The sequence below is a fragment of the Lagopus leucura genome, unplaced genomic scaffold, assembly GCF_019238085.1.
Source record: "Lagopus leucura isolate 7727_CA_CO unplaced genomic scaffold, USGS_WTPT01 Super-Scaffold_100012, whole genome shotgun sequence".
NCBI lineage: Eukaryota > Metazoa > Chordata > Aves > Galliformes > Phasianidae > Lagopus > Lagopus leucura.
In genome coordinates, this window is record NW_024962267.1 from 8,208,183 (window position 1) to 8,226,911 (window position 18,729).

At 42.1% G+C, this 18,729-nt stretch overlaps 1 protein-coding gene across 12 annotated transcripts in view; it reads right to left on the minus strand.

Annotated features, from left to right (window-relative positions):
• Positions 1-18,447, minus strand: part of PIKFYVE (phosphoinositide kinase, FYVE-type zinc finger containing) — a 62,946-nt gene extending 44,499 nt beyond the window's left edge. For 10 of the 12 annotated variants that reach the window (XR_006179605.1, XR_006179604.1, XM_042874599.1 and 7 more), the window contains exons 1-8: positions 18,402-18,447; positions 16,451-16,632; positions 14,847-15,026; positions 9,458-9,576; positions 6,623-6,794; positions 5,761-5,968; positions 4,563-4,652; positions 1,242-1,380 (exon numbers count right to left, since the gene is read on the minus strand). Coding sequence is in view for 10 of the 12 variants with exons in the window: in XM_042874599.1 (XP_042730533.1) it covers positions 1,242-1,380; positions 4,563-4,652; positions 5,761-5,968; positions 6,623-6,794; positions 9,458-9,576; positions 14,847-15,026; positions 16,451-16,622 (1,080 nt within the window). In the remaining 2 variants the exon portion in view is untranslated. Of the gene's footprint in view, positions 1-1,241; positions 1,381-4,562; positions 4,653-5,760; positions 5,969-6,622; positions 6,795-9,070; positions 9,151-9,457; positions 9,577-14,846; positions 15,027-16,450; positions 16,633-17,893; positions 17,912-18,401 lie in introns of those variants that run through there. The other 2 variants (XM_042874592.1, XM_042874600.1) reach the window with 2 other exon arrangements.
• Positions 18,448-18,729: the final 282 nt, after the last annotated feature.

The window sequence follows — 18,729 nt, forward strand, 5'->3', positions numbered from 1 at the left end:
CCATGTATGTATATCTTCCCCTATTCTGTTTCATAAGCAAAGCTCATGAGCCTTCTGAATGCAGTACGTGAACGTTTCAATTACCTTCTGATACAGTCAGATACATACTAAAAACAAGAAACAACCAGTGGAAATTCCCAGCAAAACCTACAGTGACACTGCATCTTCTGTACTTACGTGAACAGAAGATATACTAATAAGCCCGTTCTTCCTCAAAGAAGAAAACAGGCCAAAAAATTAAACATGAAGCTGAAGTGCACTGGGACTTCATCCTTCCCCATCTTGCACTCACAGCATTTTAGATTTTGCTGTTTCTGCACTAACATGCATGGGGCAGGGAGGTGTAAAGACATGCCTTAAAAATCCTTCTCTCTCACATGACTGTCCATTTACAGAGCTGTACAACCAAGCAGGAACTAGTGTTTTGATTTACTTGCACTCTGCTGGTATCAGGCAAATACCTGACAATACAAAAGGTAACGTTCCTGATTTTAAATATGGCAATGAAAAGTAATTTTCAGTCTTTGAATGTGAAAAGCAGTCCTTTTTCTCCAATTGGTTTTGCCCCAGTTGTTGGAAACCTGTCTCTCCATCACAAAAATAAAACTTTTTATCTCTGCTTCACATTACACAGTAACTGCTACCTACAACACTCCACTCAGCAAGAAGAGGATAGCAGGACTACTTAGAACATTCAGTTATACATTGATTTTTCCTTGAAAAAGTACGTCACAATCTTTCAAAAAATATTAACATTTATTCTGCAAACAAGGAGAGGGGTCAAGTTACGTTTTGGTCCAATAAGCTGCAGCAGCTTTAACTCATTCAACAGAGAAACATTTTGAAATAGCCATTAGAGTTCCCTCTTAAGTAGTCTAGAAGGGGAAGAAAGGGAAAATCTGAACTCAGAAAAAGACAGAATCAGACCACTTGGTTACAACTGCAACTGTGGCAAGTATAATACACACAGATTTACCATATGCTGACTCCACAAAGTAAAAAGTTTCCTGAGACTAAAAAACTACATATATTTATGCAAATGCCACATCTCATTTCAGGAAGACAGAAGAGCCCAAAGCTGTGTCAATATTCTCCATCCCTGCACCACCTGGAGGAGCAGTCTAGGGAAGAATACTCAAATAAAATCCTTGAAAGGCAGCAAGATACTCCCACTGCATGACTCAAGGAAGCCAAACTTCATTGCTCTCACAGAGGAAGACAAACAGAAGCCTGAAAGGTACCAGAAGGATTTTACGCTCATCCTCGCTGGTCTCTGCCTTCATATGTGTGCGACTGGCCTGGGGGCTGACGGATGTCTCATAGGAAGGCACCATCGGCGAACCCGACCGATCCAGCGACAGGTTAGTGATGCTGGCTGATCTGGAGTGCAGGAGAGAAGGATGGAACTGTAAGTGTTCATTGTGTAGTGCTTCAGCAGAGGAGACAGTGATCTTGTGGCATGCTGAGGAAGAACTTAAGTCTTTGATGCTGTTCATACTCCTCACTACAGACTTACAGACTAAGGCCCCCCTTTTTCCCTCCCAGTCAAAGGAAAAAGAAAGGATGCCCAGGAAGTAAGTGCATTGGGGTGGAACATCTAAGTGAAACAAAAACTTTTGTAAAGCCCTTTGTAAAAAGCAGCTGAAGCTAAGTTCAGACACAGCAGCTCTTATATGCCTGCATTTGAATAGAGTAGGAAAGGCATGACATGCTGGATAATTAGAGGTCCAGCACTTTGGAGGCAAGGCAGATGCCAGCAAGGGCAGTTAACACCAGGAGATCCTTGTTACAAGGCACTGAGATTCTCCCTACCTTGAACCATTCAAAATTTCTCCTCTTCACATCTCTGAAATATAAACACTTCCACTGGTGTTGCCCAGTTTGCAGTGGAAAGAATTTTAAAAGTTAATCTGTCTGCTGGACTTGGATGTCTCTCCAGTTGGCCATTTTCCCTTGTATTGTGATATAGACCATTCACCTGATCTCAGCCTAACTGTTAGGAAATCCAGGCTACTCCAATACAAACATCTCATTTTGCAATAATCATTGCAAAGCTACAAATGCAAATACATTTTCCAAATAATTCTGCTCCAGTACCCCTCTAGCTAGATTAAGCCTCTGAATAAAGAGTACAAACTCTTCTCATTTCACAGCAGCTCTATATATGCAGTATAAGCTAGGAATGCTAACAGTGCCATAAGGAGTGCACATAGACAGTTTCTGCACACAACCAAAGGGAAGATCAGAATTTCGATGCTGCCCTGATCCAAGAGGCTTGCAGCAGCCTCAGTGGGAAGAGCTGTTGCCAGTTCTTACTCTTTGGAGTGAATCCCAGATAGCCAATTAGCAAGCTCTATTAACAGTCACAATGACTTTTCCCAAGAGTTCTCGAAGGATGATGTGGCTAGTCCCAAGTGCAAAAAGCTAAAGCTGAATTACTGCAAGGAAGTAAGAATTGAAGGTACTATAAGGCACAAAATCACTACTTTTTCCTGCTCTTTTTCTTGAACAGGAGTCCATTTTAGTCACTTATGCGAATCAAAAGGAAAGTGTCTTGGCATTGTATCTGTACACACTAAGGCATGATAGCAGACATTTTCTACCCTAGGTGTTCAAAGCAAGTTAAAACTCTGCCAGTCTTCAGATGCTGTAAGTTGAAAAGTACTCGAATCGATAAATCAGCCAGGCAGAATAATACAGTTTTACTGAAGACATTCTTACATTGAATACGAGATTGACATTAAAGCCCACAATGAAGTTGTCTCACAAGAGCTACTTTAACCGTGCTACCTATCTGTAAGCAGCAGGGATTTTTAATTTATGTAAAATTATATTAAGAGCTAGAATAGTCACACTACATTTCGTATCTACATCCTTATCAACACCAATGATATCCAGAACTCAAACATATTTGGCTGCTCTAAAGACAGAGGGAGATGTTGTAAAGGCAACTTCTATCCTTTAAAATAACTCATAGAAAAGTTTTGATTCTCTGCAACATTTAACTGACATACTTCCTCCTCCATTAATTTCAGAAACAGTATCACATCTCTCTCATTCACAGACAGATAACAGAAGGTAACTAAACATCCAGCCTGCACCTTCTTTGGTACCTGTCATCTAGAAAGAAGTATGGTCAATCTTGCCTCAAACAAATATCTAAAGCTGAGAAGATCTAAAAGCTAGTACTGCTTAGCCCTGAGATTACATTCTATGAATACAGTTACAAACGACAGAAACTCTCTTTAAATAAAACCTCACAACTTAGTTTCTACATGTTCAGAGTTTTGGCAGGAGTGAGTTATATCTGATCATTACTCCTCAAATGTGAGCCCAGAGGGCTAAATACCACAGTGAGGTCATGAAAAGGCAGAGCAAGTTACCCTGAACTAACAGTTTGGCCCTGTCAGAACCAGCTTAGAATCTTCCTCCCACTGCATGTGTGAACAAACACAAAAAACTTCTTAAGTACACAATGTCAACTCACACAAGAAGCAGAACAACATCCTCAAGGTCTCTTGACATCACTGCAGATATTTACCACTGAACTTTTAACTCTGGACTCCTTGTCATGTTTGCCCAGAACTGACATCTGGCACTAGCTTATTCACCAAATTTTATTCCCTCTAGGTGAGCTCTTCACTCCTCAGAGGTACAGTCGGTGTTCACATCCTCTTAACTGTCCCCATCACACATGAAGTAGTCCATTCCCTGAAAGGCACACCCAGCATCCTCCCCAGCTGAGTCCTCAAGTCTTTGCTGTCCCTGCCAGAACTTCCAAACCACTTCACATTCTGTATTCATGGAACACCAATGCAAACAAGTTGTTGAATGTCTCCTGGCTTCAACACTGAAATTTGGATCATCTTTGCTCCTCTCCTCATATCTTTGCCACATCTTTATTTCCCCAATTTAACCACAACGAAAGTATTTAACTAGAAACATAGCAGAAGCACTGTGAAGTAGAAATTACTTGTTCTTCTCATACCAGACTATTTAAAAGGATTAAGCTCAAGCATTCACAAGTTATACAAAAGCTCTCATAAACATTCCAAATTCATTCCAGAATTGTGCTGTATAAAGACCTACGATGAGCCTTTGGCCTAAGAAAACCAGGTAACTTTAACAAGATCATATTTAGTGGATCAGCACAGGGACTGAGGGGTGGGAAACAAAAGAAAACAAAAGCAACAGGGAAAAAAAAAAAACCCACATATCTGCCCCTTCTCGACCTCAGACTTTGCCTCACAGTACTACATCTCTGTGCTACTCCCTTTTGTTCAACTGCCTTGGAACTCTCCCTTTTTTAGCCATTTCCTTTCTTCTATTTCCTCTTTACCATCATCTCCATTTGAATTAGTCAGTAGCAAACTACAGGTTCCTCAAAATAGAACGTTTATTAGCAGGAACATGTACCTAAGTGGTCTTTTAGCCCAAAGAGTCTGATTTTAGAAATGAAATAGCATGCTCAGTAAAAACAAAATGCAAAATATAGGCTTTACAGTGAAGAGCATGCAATGAGTGCATCCAGAACAGGAAATATGCAGATATGATTAGTTTACCTATTCCTAGCTGGAGACTTCCCTGCATCCTCCTGGACAGACCCAAGGCGTGCAGACAGCGTTGTAGTTGAAGAGTCGGGGTGAATCAAACTGTAGGAGAAAGGGGTTTGTTACAGATGTTTGAGAGACCTGGCACATGCAGTAACATCAGAACAGTTCCAATTCAAGTACAGTTCATCATGTTACCTTCACATCCACTATAGTTAAATCAGTGAGATAATAGGGAAATCCTTCCCCACTTGTAGGCCAGTGAAATCAGGGGGACAACACCTGAGAGTTCTACTCTCAGGCTTATGTTCTGCTCAACCTCCACCTCTTACATCAGTATGTCCTCTTTCCCTATATCCCTTTCATATAGGTTTCTCCCCTTTTTATTTCTTGCTATTCAGGGGCAATGCCTCTGCCTGCAAAGCACTATCTCCAACACACCATCTTTGCAATACAAACAATGATATCTGTATCTACTACTAAAAAGCTCATATCAAGATGCCAAAAAAGCTTCTGTAGTTGTTTTACACTGTCACCTTTGCCATGTTTCTCTTCAATCCAGAAGGAAGGAGAGCAAACGTACAAACACCTAAAACATGAATTCCTACTTGCAGATCTATGAGATACAAGTCACTGCACTCCCACCTACAATGACTGTACTGGTTGTGCTCTGAAATGTAGATATGTTACTAACACAATAAATAGTCTTATTGAGAAAACGTATACAATATCACATTGTCTGAGTTGCTGTACTTGCCCACAATACTCTACTCCTTAACTTTTAAAAGAAATGATAATTCAAGTTAGTTGAAGTAGGAAGGCATGCTTTTGTGTTCCGGCTGTTCAAAGATTAGAGTACCATCAGACAAACAAATACAGCAGCACCCTCCTAAATACTTTTCTCACTTCTTTGTTGCACATGACAGAAGGAGATGGCCTTATTCTACATACAGTATTTTGGGAAGAGATTGAATTCCCAGCTTTTCTTCTGGTGAAGACTATTTCACATACAGAAATCACATAATATCAAATAATTTAAAACTTCGCTAGAAAAGTTTCCATATTTCAATTTGATGAGAAGAATGTGAAAACCAAGCACAGGATTAAAATCCTGTTCTAATTCTACATGCTCCTAAACCAGCAGCTTTTGTCTCAGCATGTGACAGCCTGAAAACTCATTTAAGACTCAACAAAAAGCCCTTCACCTTACCTTTGCCAGGTTAGATCCTCCTCCAGAAAGATGTTGCGGCTAGCTTTACGGCTCCCAACTGGAGTGCGAGGCTCACCAGGATCCAACACTGACACTGAACACGCAGAATCTGACAGAGCATTTAAATCTTCTCCAATGGAATTGCTATCTGTGGAGTGTGCATAGCTTAAGGCTATTTTGCGGCAGTAAGTACAGGCTCGGAGATCCCCTACAAATAGAGGAACCAAACATCTAAGTGAACAGGAACAAAGAGTATGCTGCTCCTTCAGGATTAGGTGTGCAGTAGTGAGAAAAAGGAGGATTTCCTGTTTCAAAACATCTGTGCATGTTAAAGTCTAGTTCTCTTACTCCGTTACAAGCAAAACCCCAGATAATTATACACCAAAGGAAATTCTTCAAGTCAAATGATGCCTAACACATGATCAGTTAGTGACAGATTAGTTAGGAGAGTAAGAGAATGAGGTACAATAATTGCTAGTAAGATGCGACCATATGAATCAAGGTCTGGAATTAGGAATTTTCATCAGGAGACATCTACAGTTTGTCAATTAGCATTTGAAAGAGTTTCCCTTGTACTCCATTTAGAACACATGGCCCACTTTCTGAACTGAATATCCTAATTACATAGTGACCACACTTGTTTTGTCATCACAGTGTTGGTACAAATAAGCAGATATGGCACAATCCAACAACACATGCAAGAAAAGGTAGAATTGAGTGCTGTCATCCCTGAAAATTACTTCTGAGCTTGTTAGAGACCTGTACAGCATTATCTAGGAGATGTCAGAATCTGAAACGCAATAGTACAAACAGCAGAGCACACAGAGAATGTTCTACTTCTCAGTGAATAAATCCTAGCTACCTGTGTAGCCCATGAATTTCCCAGGGATTTCTTGATTGCAGCATCTACTACAGAAGATCTGCCCACAAAGCCGACAGTGGTGCCTCCGACGGAAGGTGGTGAATTTCTCACTACAGTCATAGCACTCTTTGCACTGGCTGTCAGGCATCCAGTACTGCTTCAAGTCGCTGTCCTACAAAGCAAGGCAACACAAGAAAACTTTTTTTTGTAAATAAAAAAGCATGTTTAGATTAATGATTGCTTTGTAAGCTGTGCACATTAAAGGATAATATCACTTTTCCACCTTTGTGCATGCACAGACTGGGTATAAACACACACATGCACAGAAGTTATTTTTTTACGCAGTTTTATAGAAAGCCAGAAGACCAAGACAGTTCTTAACTGTGAGATTAAATTCAAAAATGATTTGCCTTCTTGATTCAATGCAGATGGAAACCAGAAGATGAAAAAAACAAAACAAAAACCACAAGCTACACATAACAGACAAGAAGCAACAAACAAAGCACTGACTGCTTCTCCCTTGTCACTTGCTCCTTGCACAGCAGGTCTTCAACCAACACAGCTTAGTATCAGCTGAGGTTCAGTTTTTCAGAGGTAAATTAAGCTATCAGGAATTTGCAATGCAAGATCATTTCAATAGCTAACACTAAGATGTTTTCAGAAATGATAAAGGACAAAACTATAAAGTTTTATTGCCAAATTCTTCATTGTTCAGCAAACAGTTGTAAAACCTGACTCCAAGACTGATGTAGCTTAAAAACTCCACATTAACTGCTATGTGAAGGTAACTGCAGAGTACACATTCAGCAGATAATGTCATATACTGATTACACAGCATGGGTGCAGCCACAGTTTGGTCTTGAATTTTAAGGTTTGAAAACAAAGAAGTGAAACCTCCATGTGCTGATGTAGCTATAAACAAAGTAAGAGAAATCTATCAATTATAATTCTGAGCACATCAGCTACAGTCACCATGGATGAGGACAACTGCTAATGGTCACGTGACAGCTCTGACTGTGAATCATTCTTTGCTAGAGTTCAATTCTGGCAATGAGCCCTTTTAGAGGAACTGAATACATGGGATTTTTCTTACGAAGAAAAAGAACAGCATGAATTTTCAAGAATAAGCACAGAAAAGAAAGCTGATCTTACTCCAGTTTTCACAAAAGGAAAAGGTATATCCTGAATTCTCAGTTATTTTTGGATGTTCACAAAGTTAAGTTTAACACAGCTGCTAAAACAATTTCGAGGCCAAAAAGACCAAAATTTCATGATGTATTTATCCAAGAGATCATGAACAGAAAGAGGCCAAAAACTGTTCAAGATAGTCTAGAAAACTTTAACACAAATAAACTTTAAGCAGAGAAAATTATAAGAAAGAGGTTTGCCAAGGACCTGCTGCAAAGCTGCAGAGGATGCCGATTAACAGTTTTTGCTGTGGTTGTGTAGGATGAACAAAGTCTCTGGTTCTACCCTGTGGACAGATATTCTAGCCACAGAACACTCTATCCACATGCACAGCCTCCAGCAACCCTATCCATGACCTCAACCACATTGCTTCTGTCACATTTACTTATGGCTGGGTGTTGAGAAACTCAATCATTGCTGATTTCTCTATATTTTGGGAGAAGTATAGAGGAAGGAAACCAGAAACATCTTCTAAGCTCTTTGCCTTGCTCAGCTTGAAGCCAACACTCATAGCAAGAAAAACCTACAAGGCAGGATTCAGAACAGAAACCTGTTACTCTGAGCAGTACCTCCCAGGACGTAACATGTGCCTTCTACGAGTATTGTGGTCTCCTCTAGAACTAACTCCATAGTGGGAAGAAACATACCTGAAGTGACTCAAGCAAGATGAGTTTGCAGGCAGGGGCAGCAAGGCACCATCGTGTCTACACACATCAAGTATGCTGACAACTGAAAGACCACTTCCAGAGAAAAATCTAGACTTGCTTACTTCTGCACCCTGCCTGTTTGAATACTAATTTCCCAATCACCTCAATGATAACATTTCCAAGGCCTTCAGAATATGCCAAAAGTTAGAAAATAAGTAAGGGCCATACTCAGTGTCCTGCTAACTGCAATGAAAGGCCCGAGTTTCACTCCCAAAAATATCACTCTTTGTCAAAGCACAGTTTCTTTAACAAACTTAAGTGAGTTTACTCAAAGTCAGCCTGCAAAACCTACAGAGACAAAAGCCTTTTTCCAATTTAATTGAATTAAATATACTTCTGCCTGTTCATACCTTGTGTTCTCAGACACAGCTATTTATATCACGACTTATAAATAGTTGTGGTTTCTTCTCCTGACTAGATCCTCCCATTAAAGGCCTCATCCAAAACAGCAGAGGGAAGCAAAAGCAGCACATTAATAGCAGCCACCAGTCAGTTGAATCAAAATGGTTAACAGAACAAGACTTTCAAGTAAATGTTGCTGAACAGTCATTACCACAGTAAACAGATTTAATTCATCCCTAGAACTCCCTTGTACTCTTTCTCACAGGCAATGTGTTTCTCCTCCCCAAGGAGTGCCTTCAAGGAAGAAAATAACCAGGTAATACTAGATAAGGTAATACAAAAATGGGAAGCAGTGATAAATGAGAACATCTAGTTTAGGCTCAACAAAATGAACAACCATTACAGAACTCTGACATGACAAAAGCTGTCATCAGTTTAAATGATTTCCCATACACTCACACAATGAGTTCTGAGTTCATTCGCTCATCTATCAAACATCTGAAAAAATCTTCACGATACACAAAAAGAATGAAGATCAAGGAGCTTGGTACACAGCTCAGTTTCTAGATGCTTTGCCATACAAACCCCTCAAATGTACCTGGCTCTTCCCTTCCATGATTTCTTTGAGGCGTTTTAAGACAGTGCTGAGGCTTCTTAACTGAACTGCTGTTCGAGGATCATGACCTCCCAGAGGAGGTTCCACTTTCCTTCGATTGTCTGCAAAGGAAGGCAGAGTAATAGCACTTATTCCATGGCACCACCACATTTACACAGCAACACGAAACCCTACTGGAGAGAGAAATGTTTGCATGAATAGGCACTTCACAAAGTTACAGTGTGCATCATTTCTTACCCTTACGTTCCTCTCCTCCAAAATGAGCTTTTGATGTCTGACAGCTTATTTTGGCACTTTAAATGATGTTTTCTAAGTGTTTACAAAAACCCATTTAAATTCTGAGAACTACAACATCTTTTACAGAAATAATTTTCAGTTCACTATATTAACCTTGTAATATCATTTTAGAAAACTGTGAAGCCTTGCTTTAGAATGCCTTCTAGGATATAAATACTCACAAAATAATTGCAAAAATTGTTACCTTCCTTCTAGAACTGATATGAGTCAATGGCTTAAGCTTAGCTTACTAACAAATGACTGCAACAAGTCTAAGAACTCCGTAACTCAGTTTCTATTACATTCAGTAACTCACAATAAAATTTGTTCAGAAGTTACATACTCTACCAAAAAAAAAAAAGTCAAGCTGCTGAGAACTTGTACAGGCATTCTTATTTAACTACAGTAAAGAGATTACTGAATGAGAATGTAATACGGTTTATTTCTTCCCTGTAAAATGCTAGACTGCTTTGAATTTGTTACTGTACTAGCTAGTCTGGGTCTTTCTCTCCAAAAGGATCTGCAGATAGTGCTTAACCAACACTATTTGCAGACAGTATTTAACCAAGATGTCAGAGTCACCTTTCTACAAAAACATTTTTTTTTTGAATAGTTTAAAGTTTCTTACCAGCTTCGCTGCTCTCCATCTGACTAGCATTTTAATCTGATTCCCTCAGTACAGGAAAAACAGACATGGCTGCTTTTTGTTTACAGCTTTAGAGACCACTGATGTCAGCAGGAATTCTGACAGCACCAGCAGAAGGCTGTTAACTGTTGCACTGCAGTGAGAACTCAGCTGTGCCTCTGTGTGCAGATCAAAACCCTTAGAGTAATGTGATTAAAACTGCAAGATTCCATGCCTTCTCTTCAGGTTCTCAGTAGATATTTTTAGCTAATTAAGTTAATTGTATGTGCATGTCATGACCTCTGTACAACACAGAATACATAATGGATCATTTTAACGAGACCTGAGTACTTAAACCCAGTGGCTAGCCACTTGGAATTTATTTAAAAGCTGCTTTCTAACAGAACTAAGTTTTTCCAGGATGATTTAAGTAACTTTTTCAGGAAATTATTATGAGGTCTCCTGCCCAATTAACCACAAACCTTATAAGGTAAGTGATTACTAAGTTATGAACATACGCTATGCTGAGGAAATATCACATATTAACCCCCTCTAGGCCTCTTGTTACTTAAAGGCTGTTTTCTGTATTACGCAAAGCAGTGTCAAAAGGTTGTCATCTACATTACAAAAAGTGTGCCATCAGCAGTAGATACATCATTAGATCACCTTCACTTCCACAAACACTGAAGTCTTTTTAGCAGTACAAACTTACGCAGCAGCAACTGCGTTTTCTTTCTATTTCTTTCCTATCCACACAGCCCCTGAACACAGACTCTGTATGCCAAATGAACCCCATGCTGACTTCCAATTTGACTTATTTCTAAGCTATTTGTCCTCCGTAAGTTAAAAATTAACTCTACAAGACGAAAAAAAAAAAATCTCACATTTCAACAGCAACCCTCATCCTTCCTACATGTATTCATAGCAGTAAAATCTACACATCCTCTGAAATACAATGTTTTCTGCCTCATCTTACTGATCTGTGATCTGAACCTGGACTGTGATCACTAGAAATATAGAATACTATTCCAGCTATAACCACCAACTAAGCTCACATGTTCTCCTGAGTTCAATTCACAGAGATTTGCTGAACTGACCAAACACTAACATCGGATGTAGAACTTCACAGTTTCAACAATAAACAAAGAACCCTACTGTATAATCAAAGAATGTTTGGATGTTATAATCACAAAATAAACAAGAGTTAGGCAAAGCAAACTATGATAACAAAAGAGAACAAATAGAAGGCTTACCCCTATCCTGGGCTCACTCACAAAACACCAGCAGAGCAGATCTCCAGAAGAGATCCTTCCCTACTGGTAGCCAGCTCTTAAATAGGTCTAGGAGGGGGGGAGCCAGGCTCCACCCCTTCCAGCAGCGCAGGTGAATTGCCTTCCCCTGTGCTCCTCTGGCTGACTCATGGCTCACCTGAGGTGATCAATCAGAGGTTCAGGCCGTGGCTCAGCAGTTCCCATACACCTACCAAGAACACCACAGTTTTGGTAATACAACATGAACTGCTTTCTAGTTTTCCTGGCCAAAATACACAGTTTCACATTCAAGATCACTGTAACAGCTTGAACACCTCTACTCTAGTGACTTGAGGAAGATGCAAAGCATGTCATTCTCCAAAGCCTTTTCCAAGGAAAAAGATGCTCTGATAATAGGTCATGCTCTTCATGCTTCCCAATAGCCACCACATAATTTCCTTAGGCCTTCTTCCTTCTCATATGATTGCTGTCCCTTTTTCACGTCTACAAAGCTCCTCTGCCTTCCTTGTTACTGTCAGTCTCCTACAATCTTGTAGCACCAACAGTGTGCTGCTCAGGTAACAAGTCAGAATCACTTTTACCACCAATGCTCCCTCTCCAATTGGTCATCTAAAGTGCATCTAATTCTCCTTAAACTGGATTTGATAGCAGCGACATCATCTCAGTACCAGACTACTTAGGTTCAATCAAACACTTTGAAAGCACTCAGCTGGCAGCACACACATGTAGTACACACACACACACACACACACTCCAGTATAGCCAGCTTTGTTTCCGTAACAGCAGTTCAATTTCTTCAGCTGAACTGCCAGTAAAGGGTGCAGCATGTTACTCCAGAGCAGGCATGTCCAATCAAGTCAAAAATCTGGTAACTTTGATAACTCCCATCTCAGCAGAGAAAAATATCTTTTGCTTCACAATCACACCTTACTCATTCCATTGCTTTTTGGAATTACACACATTTTGAACAATTATTGTCAATGACAATGTACAGGAAGAGAAAAATTTCACCAAAAATCCCTGAACCTTGAGACCTCACTAAGAATTGCAACCACTGCTACTGAACCTGACCGGTGCGTAAGTTTCACAGAAATAAGGCCAAGTATCCCAATAGTTTTTATGGGTTTGTTTCTCTCTTCTTTGTTTAACGTTTTAAGAAAATTATTTTAGATTGAAATGTTTCATTACTTCTATATTAACAATATCGTATATTTTGTGAAGGCTGCTCTGAAAGCAGTGACTTCTACTTTATTACATTGGTCTACAACATTAGGGGTGAATGCTGGTGGTATGGCAGTAGAGATTGAACCTTCTCAGCAATACTCCATTGCATTTTGTTGCTGCGTGACAGACACCAGCAGAGGGGCACAGCCTGACAAAATGGTCCTCACATGGAAGTGCACATGAAGAAAAGGGGATCTCTGAAATCTTCCATGAGAAAAAATGTCACCCACTGACATTCATTGATGTTTGTGAATATTTGTGGAGACCAAACAGTGAATATGAGCATAGAGATGCAGTGGGTGGTGTGCTTCAGTAGTGGTGACAGTGGGTCACCTTTGCTGGTGCAGATTTATCAGCACGTCAGGCAGGCTCTTGTTCATTACTAGTGAAAATGCATAGCTAATAGTGGTAGCTATGTTGAAAAAAAAATAGCGTTTGGTAGCTGGAAATTTGCTCTATCAAATAGTATTATCGTGCTCTCTGTATACATTGTCATTTCCATGAAAATAAAAAGGAGGCGTTACTTTTGGAGCAACTTAGGTATATGTGGCCCGAGATGATTTCTGTTCACTAAATGCACCCCAGACAAGCCAAAAGGTTGCACATCTATGCCCTAGAGGGAAGCCACAAGTCAGTGCAGACTCTCAGTACTGGCTTTTCTGCCATATCCACTGAGTATCTTTGTCCTAAACCTGGCATCCAGCATTTCCTCCTATTTTCACAAATGCCATTACATGCCAAAATAATGTTTTGATGTAGCAGTCCCGAAGGAAACACAACTGCAATCCCACACATTTGATACTAGACACTTTCCTACAAAAGCCACCATTCCTTCTTGTCTTGCACTTGCAGTTGCCAGACAGCACAGCTCCTGAGAACAAAAATATCTCCTGTGCAGACAGTACAAGCTAATGGATAAACGAAGGGTAGGAGTCAGCATCATCAGAAGCAACTACATTCCATCACTGTTTAGAGCCACCAGCAGCCTTGCTCCAAGTCTTTTATTTATTTATTCACTTCAGTTTGCTTAAAGTTGGCATAATATTTAAACTCAAGTAGACTAGGGAGACACTGGTGAAGGACTTAACCGTTCTCCCGCTTATGCTCATCCCTGCTGTTTAGAAGATTCTCTTCAGAATAGAGGCCAGGGCTAAAAAAACACTCAAAACTTGCAGATACAATGTTACAAGAAAACCCAGCTAGATCAGACCCCTCACTGACACTGAGCAAAGTAGGTGAACTGAACTACAAATCAAGGCGTTTGTGTAAATCACATCACTTACTTTCATACTTGGGTGTCTGAGCAAGTAATAATACCTGCAGTAAGAGTTACAAAGAAGTTCACGATTCTTTTTAGTTAGGAGAACAATTCATAAGATTTTTTTTCTTCAATCCAGCATTAGCTGCAATGGCAGAAGTTAAATTCTCTTCCGCTCCATATTTGGAAAACCTCAAAGATCTGTACATTCAGTACCTCTTAAGACAATAAAGCACGAGAATTGATTTACTAAAGCTTGTCTCTGGAAAAAAAGTAAAGCCTGATTTGAGGGGAGGGAAAATGCAAAGATTTCTCCATCCTCAAATACAGCAACGTGGACCTGAAAAAGCCCTGCAAAGCCTCTCCACCCAACCTGTAGGCTTTTACTTGAATTACATAGCTCATGTTTATTACAGCACCAAGGTTAGGAGCAGATGCAGAAGATGGCCTATCCTGAGTCAGGCCACTCAGCACCACGTATCGCAGAAATTTCTTCAAGAAGTCAGCAAGTTCAGTTTGGTCTTATTTTATTTCCCTCCTGATGGAACTCTTATTTCTAAGCATACTTTCACCCAAACCCAAGAATACGTATTAATTTTCTGAAAAGTACTTGGAATAACAATACAACGAACCCCCTGTTTGCCTCCTTTCACCTCATTCCAAAGCAACTCAGACTGGCTGGTACAATTCCCACGTAGCATAAAGAGATGAAATTACCTAGGGTTGAGGAAGATCGTCTTTGCAGCTCACCAGTTAGTTGTTTTTTGTACGTAACTGGTGACCTCAGAGACTGAGCCCTGGGGGGATGCTGAGGACTGGACCAGCTGCTGCTCAGTGCCTGTGAATCAGCCTGTGCTGCTTCTGCTCTCTCCGCTGGGGATGAAAGCCTGCCATCATCTGGAGTTGATAAAAAGCAAAAAAACAACTATTCAGATACAATGAGAAAATCAACAGAATATGCAAAACACTCATTTGGATCATTATTATACATAACAAAACATGATTTTTTAGTCCGAAAAGTGCCATAAAAACATCAGTTTAGAAACACCCCCAGTGTGAAAAGTGTTTTAAAAAAAACAGCAAGCAGGAACTACTTCTGACATGGAATAGCTACCCTTTATTATCAGCTTCTGCCCTCACAGGAGATTTTCAGTTATGTTAGCAGCCAGTACTGTGGTCCCTTTAAAGTTAGAACAGTCCGTAATAAACCACCCTTCTCTGTCAGAGGATCAAGCATAGACAGGTTCTCAATGATTCCAGTAACACGCCCATCTTGTCTGCTGCTTCACAGACATTTTTTCAAAACAGTACTTTGCTGACTCCAGCTACATTTGCCAGAGCCAAACAAACTAAACCAATATTGACCAAATCTCTGTTCCTTTCAATAAATTAATTAGGACAGGTGATATTCTACTGTACAAACTAACAGCAGTCATATCAAGCAATTATTTTTCATCCTGCCTAAGAAAACCGAACAGATCAGCTTGCTTATGCAAAAACCTATCTTGGCTCCCTTTCCTCAGAAAGTGCTTCACAGACCTGGAAAATGAACAGATAAAACAAAAGCAGCTGATTGGGCTGCCATCTCCAGCAAAGACAAAGGTAGGTTTTGCAGGATGCACTCAGGTGCATTCTTTCACTATTCTATGCAAGATTCTTCCAGAAACCAAAACCAGGAACTCACACAGGTCTCTAAGAGCTTGCCTAACAATAAATGTTTCCTATAGACACAGCACAAAGGCCAGCATCAACTACAACATTCTAATATACAAAACCTTCACAACGCTTGATGAAGAGCACCTAAGTCAGACAAGTTAAGAATGGACTTCCTATAAATACACTGCTTCTTTGCAGCTCCACTGCCTGCCACCCAAACAAAGGTATGGAGGCAGATGAGGAGCGGAAGAAGTCTGGAATAAGAAATTGCTTTGGAAAGGCAAGCAGATATTTCACTTACATAAGCTGGCAAATGGTTACCGCTGTTTTTGGCCCTGAAAACTTAATACAGGCAAGGGACACTCAGACAGCCAGATAAGAAGCTTTGTGCATTTTTGTCTGCTGACTGGCTTGTCTCTGACCTTCACAGGCAGCCACAGAGCTCAGGTGCAAGATGTTGACTATCCTCTCCCACGGCAAAGCTCTACAATGTCAACCAAGAGCAAGACGTAACATCCCGCACAAAAGACTGACTCACCATCCACTGGGGTCATACATTGTACTCTTATGTTCAGAGGTGTCTCCACGGGTTTATGTGGCAGGAGAGACCATTAATAAAACAGACAGCACAAGACACAGGTAAACATGTTCTCCCAAGCACTTACCCTTGCTGAAACGGAAGAGATTTACAAAAGAGCTGTAGGCTGATTTAAAAGGAGGCTCATCCTGGTCAGGAGTCAGGGGTTTGAAGTGAGTGAGATGAGATGGGCTGCTAGGAGAACGAGGTAGATCACTGGTAGAATCCAGTGTTGGAGACCGCTTGTCATCTGCTGCCATTTCACGTACCCTGAAAAGAGTTCAGCAACACACATTATACACAAGGTGGTGAAGCAGATCTCTTCAGTCAACCAAAAAAGAGGTGATTCAAATGCTGAGGGAAATGTTCAACACCTCCTACCATATACGCTGCTGTTAGCACAGGTCAGAGGGCCAGGATTAGGGGTCCAAGTCCCCTCTCTGGTCAGTGACAAGACAGCAGCACCACAAGAGGTAGCAATTCAAAGCTGCTAGCTAAAGACTCAGCAACAAGATTAAGAAAGCAAACATCCACAGAGCCTGACAACACGTTCTGATTATCGCTTTATGGGATTTGACTCATTTGAGTTTTTCAAATGCAGTCTCAAATGCATGCAGAGAAGTTTCAACTTCAGACAAAAAAAAGAGAAAGCATTAACACTGTGACATCTGCAGCCCTCATAACGACTAAACTGGTATACCTCAGCAAGCATGAGATACATTTCTTTTTCTGGCCAGGTTAACTTCAGAATGGGAAATACAATGAAATGTACATGAAAGCAGGACAGAAAGACTGTTTGGTGGCACACAATTTCCTTCCCTTTGCGGTACAATGCAGAATCGCATGCACAGCAACCCAAGTTGTGTTCTATTTGCTGCCATATCTAACACCTGCAAACTTCCTTGTTTTGAAAAGTAGAAGGAAAGGGGGGGAGCTGTGTTAGAAAAGTCATACTTCTTGACCCCACTTGCTGTATATCAAAGCTTTCATCCATCCAACAGACCCCTGAAATCTTCCACTCTGGTAATGCTATTTGTACAAGCTAAGTTACTTACTTCCTTCATCTTTGCTTAAGCAAGACTTGGGGAAACATCTGACAGCCACAACACAGGGAGCTGATGTGACCAGCTGACCCCCTTTATCTCTGCCCAGGATCAAAACCGTTTAACAGCCGATTTCCTGCTTGGCAGCCGAGGAGTGCTCCTTCCAGAAGTCACAGTTCCCACAGCTGTTTCCTACAGCATATACCCATTTTGATGTCTGGAACACTTTCATCTAAGTTTCCAAAACTCCCACTAACAACCCCCATTGTTTCTGCACGACACCGGGCATGCTAACAGGCTGCACTACATGCATGGCTGCTCCCACAACAAACACACAACAGAAAATATATCTAAGTCACTCATATGACTCCTAATGCTAATTTCCATTCTGAGCAGTGCAGGCAGGAGGTGCCTGTGCTCCTCCCCACAGCACCAAATCAAAGCACCCTTACAGAACCAAACGGCAGTCCCACGGCCGCCCAATTCACCTCACAGCAGTCGGCTGCGGCCTGGCAGGGCAGGAGAACAAGCGAGTTCTGGTAGACGCACGTAACACATACACGGGTCTGGAAAATAAACTTCACCTTCGAGAAAAAGAGAAGCAAAACAACCTGCTTGCTTCTACGGCGGCAGTAGCAGCCTCCTAAAACCGGCGGGAGGAGCGCGATCCTCAGCGGTGACCCCGCGGGCACCCGGCTCCGCGCGGCGGGAGGCACGGACCGGGCGGCGGCACAAAGCAGACGCGCGCGCGGCTCTGCACCGAGAGGCGGCGGCAAACACGCTGAAGGCCGTTTCAGCTGCGACGCCGCCAGCGACCACGCGCTGCCCGCCGGCAGAGCGCCAGCAGGGGCGCGGGACAGGGAGGGAACCTGCAGGCGCCGAGGCAGCCCCCGGCGCGTTCGGACACGGCGCTCAGAAGCGAAGCGCGGGATCTCGCCGAGGGGCCTCACGCGCCAACAGCGGCCCAGATACCGCGCGGAACCGCGCGACCCTCACCTGCCGCCCGCGGGTACCGGGCCGGGCGCAGGCCGCGGCTGCGGGCACCGCCTCTCCCCGCCCCGCCCGCCCGCCCGCAGCCACGTACAATCGCCCGCCGACCGGACCGAGGCGTCGCTAATCGAGGCCCCGCGCTCATCCACCCGCCGCCGGCGGCCGTTGGGCGGGGCGGCCTCCTAGCGGGACCCGCCCCGCGGGTGCACTCGGGACCGCCGCCCGCACCGCGGCAGGGCGGGTGCGTTCTCACGGCGCTCCTCCCCGCTCCCAGCTGCGCCCGCCGCTCCCCTCAGCGCGGGGCGCCCCCCGGTCCGAGCGACGCGCGTTTCCC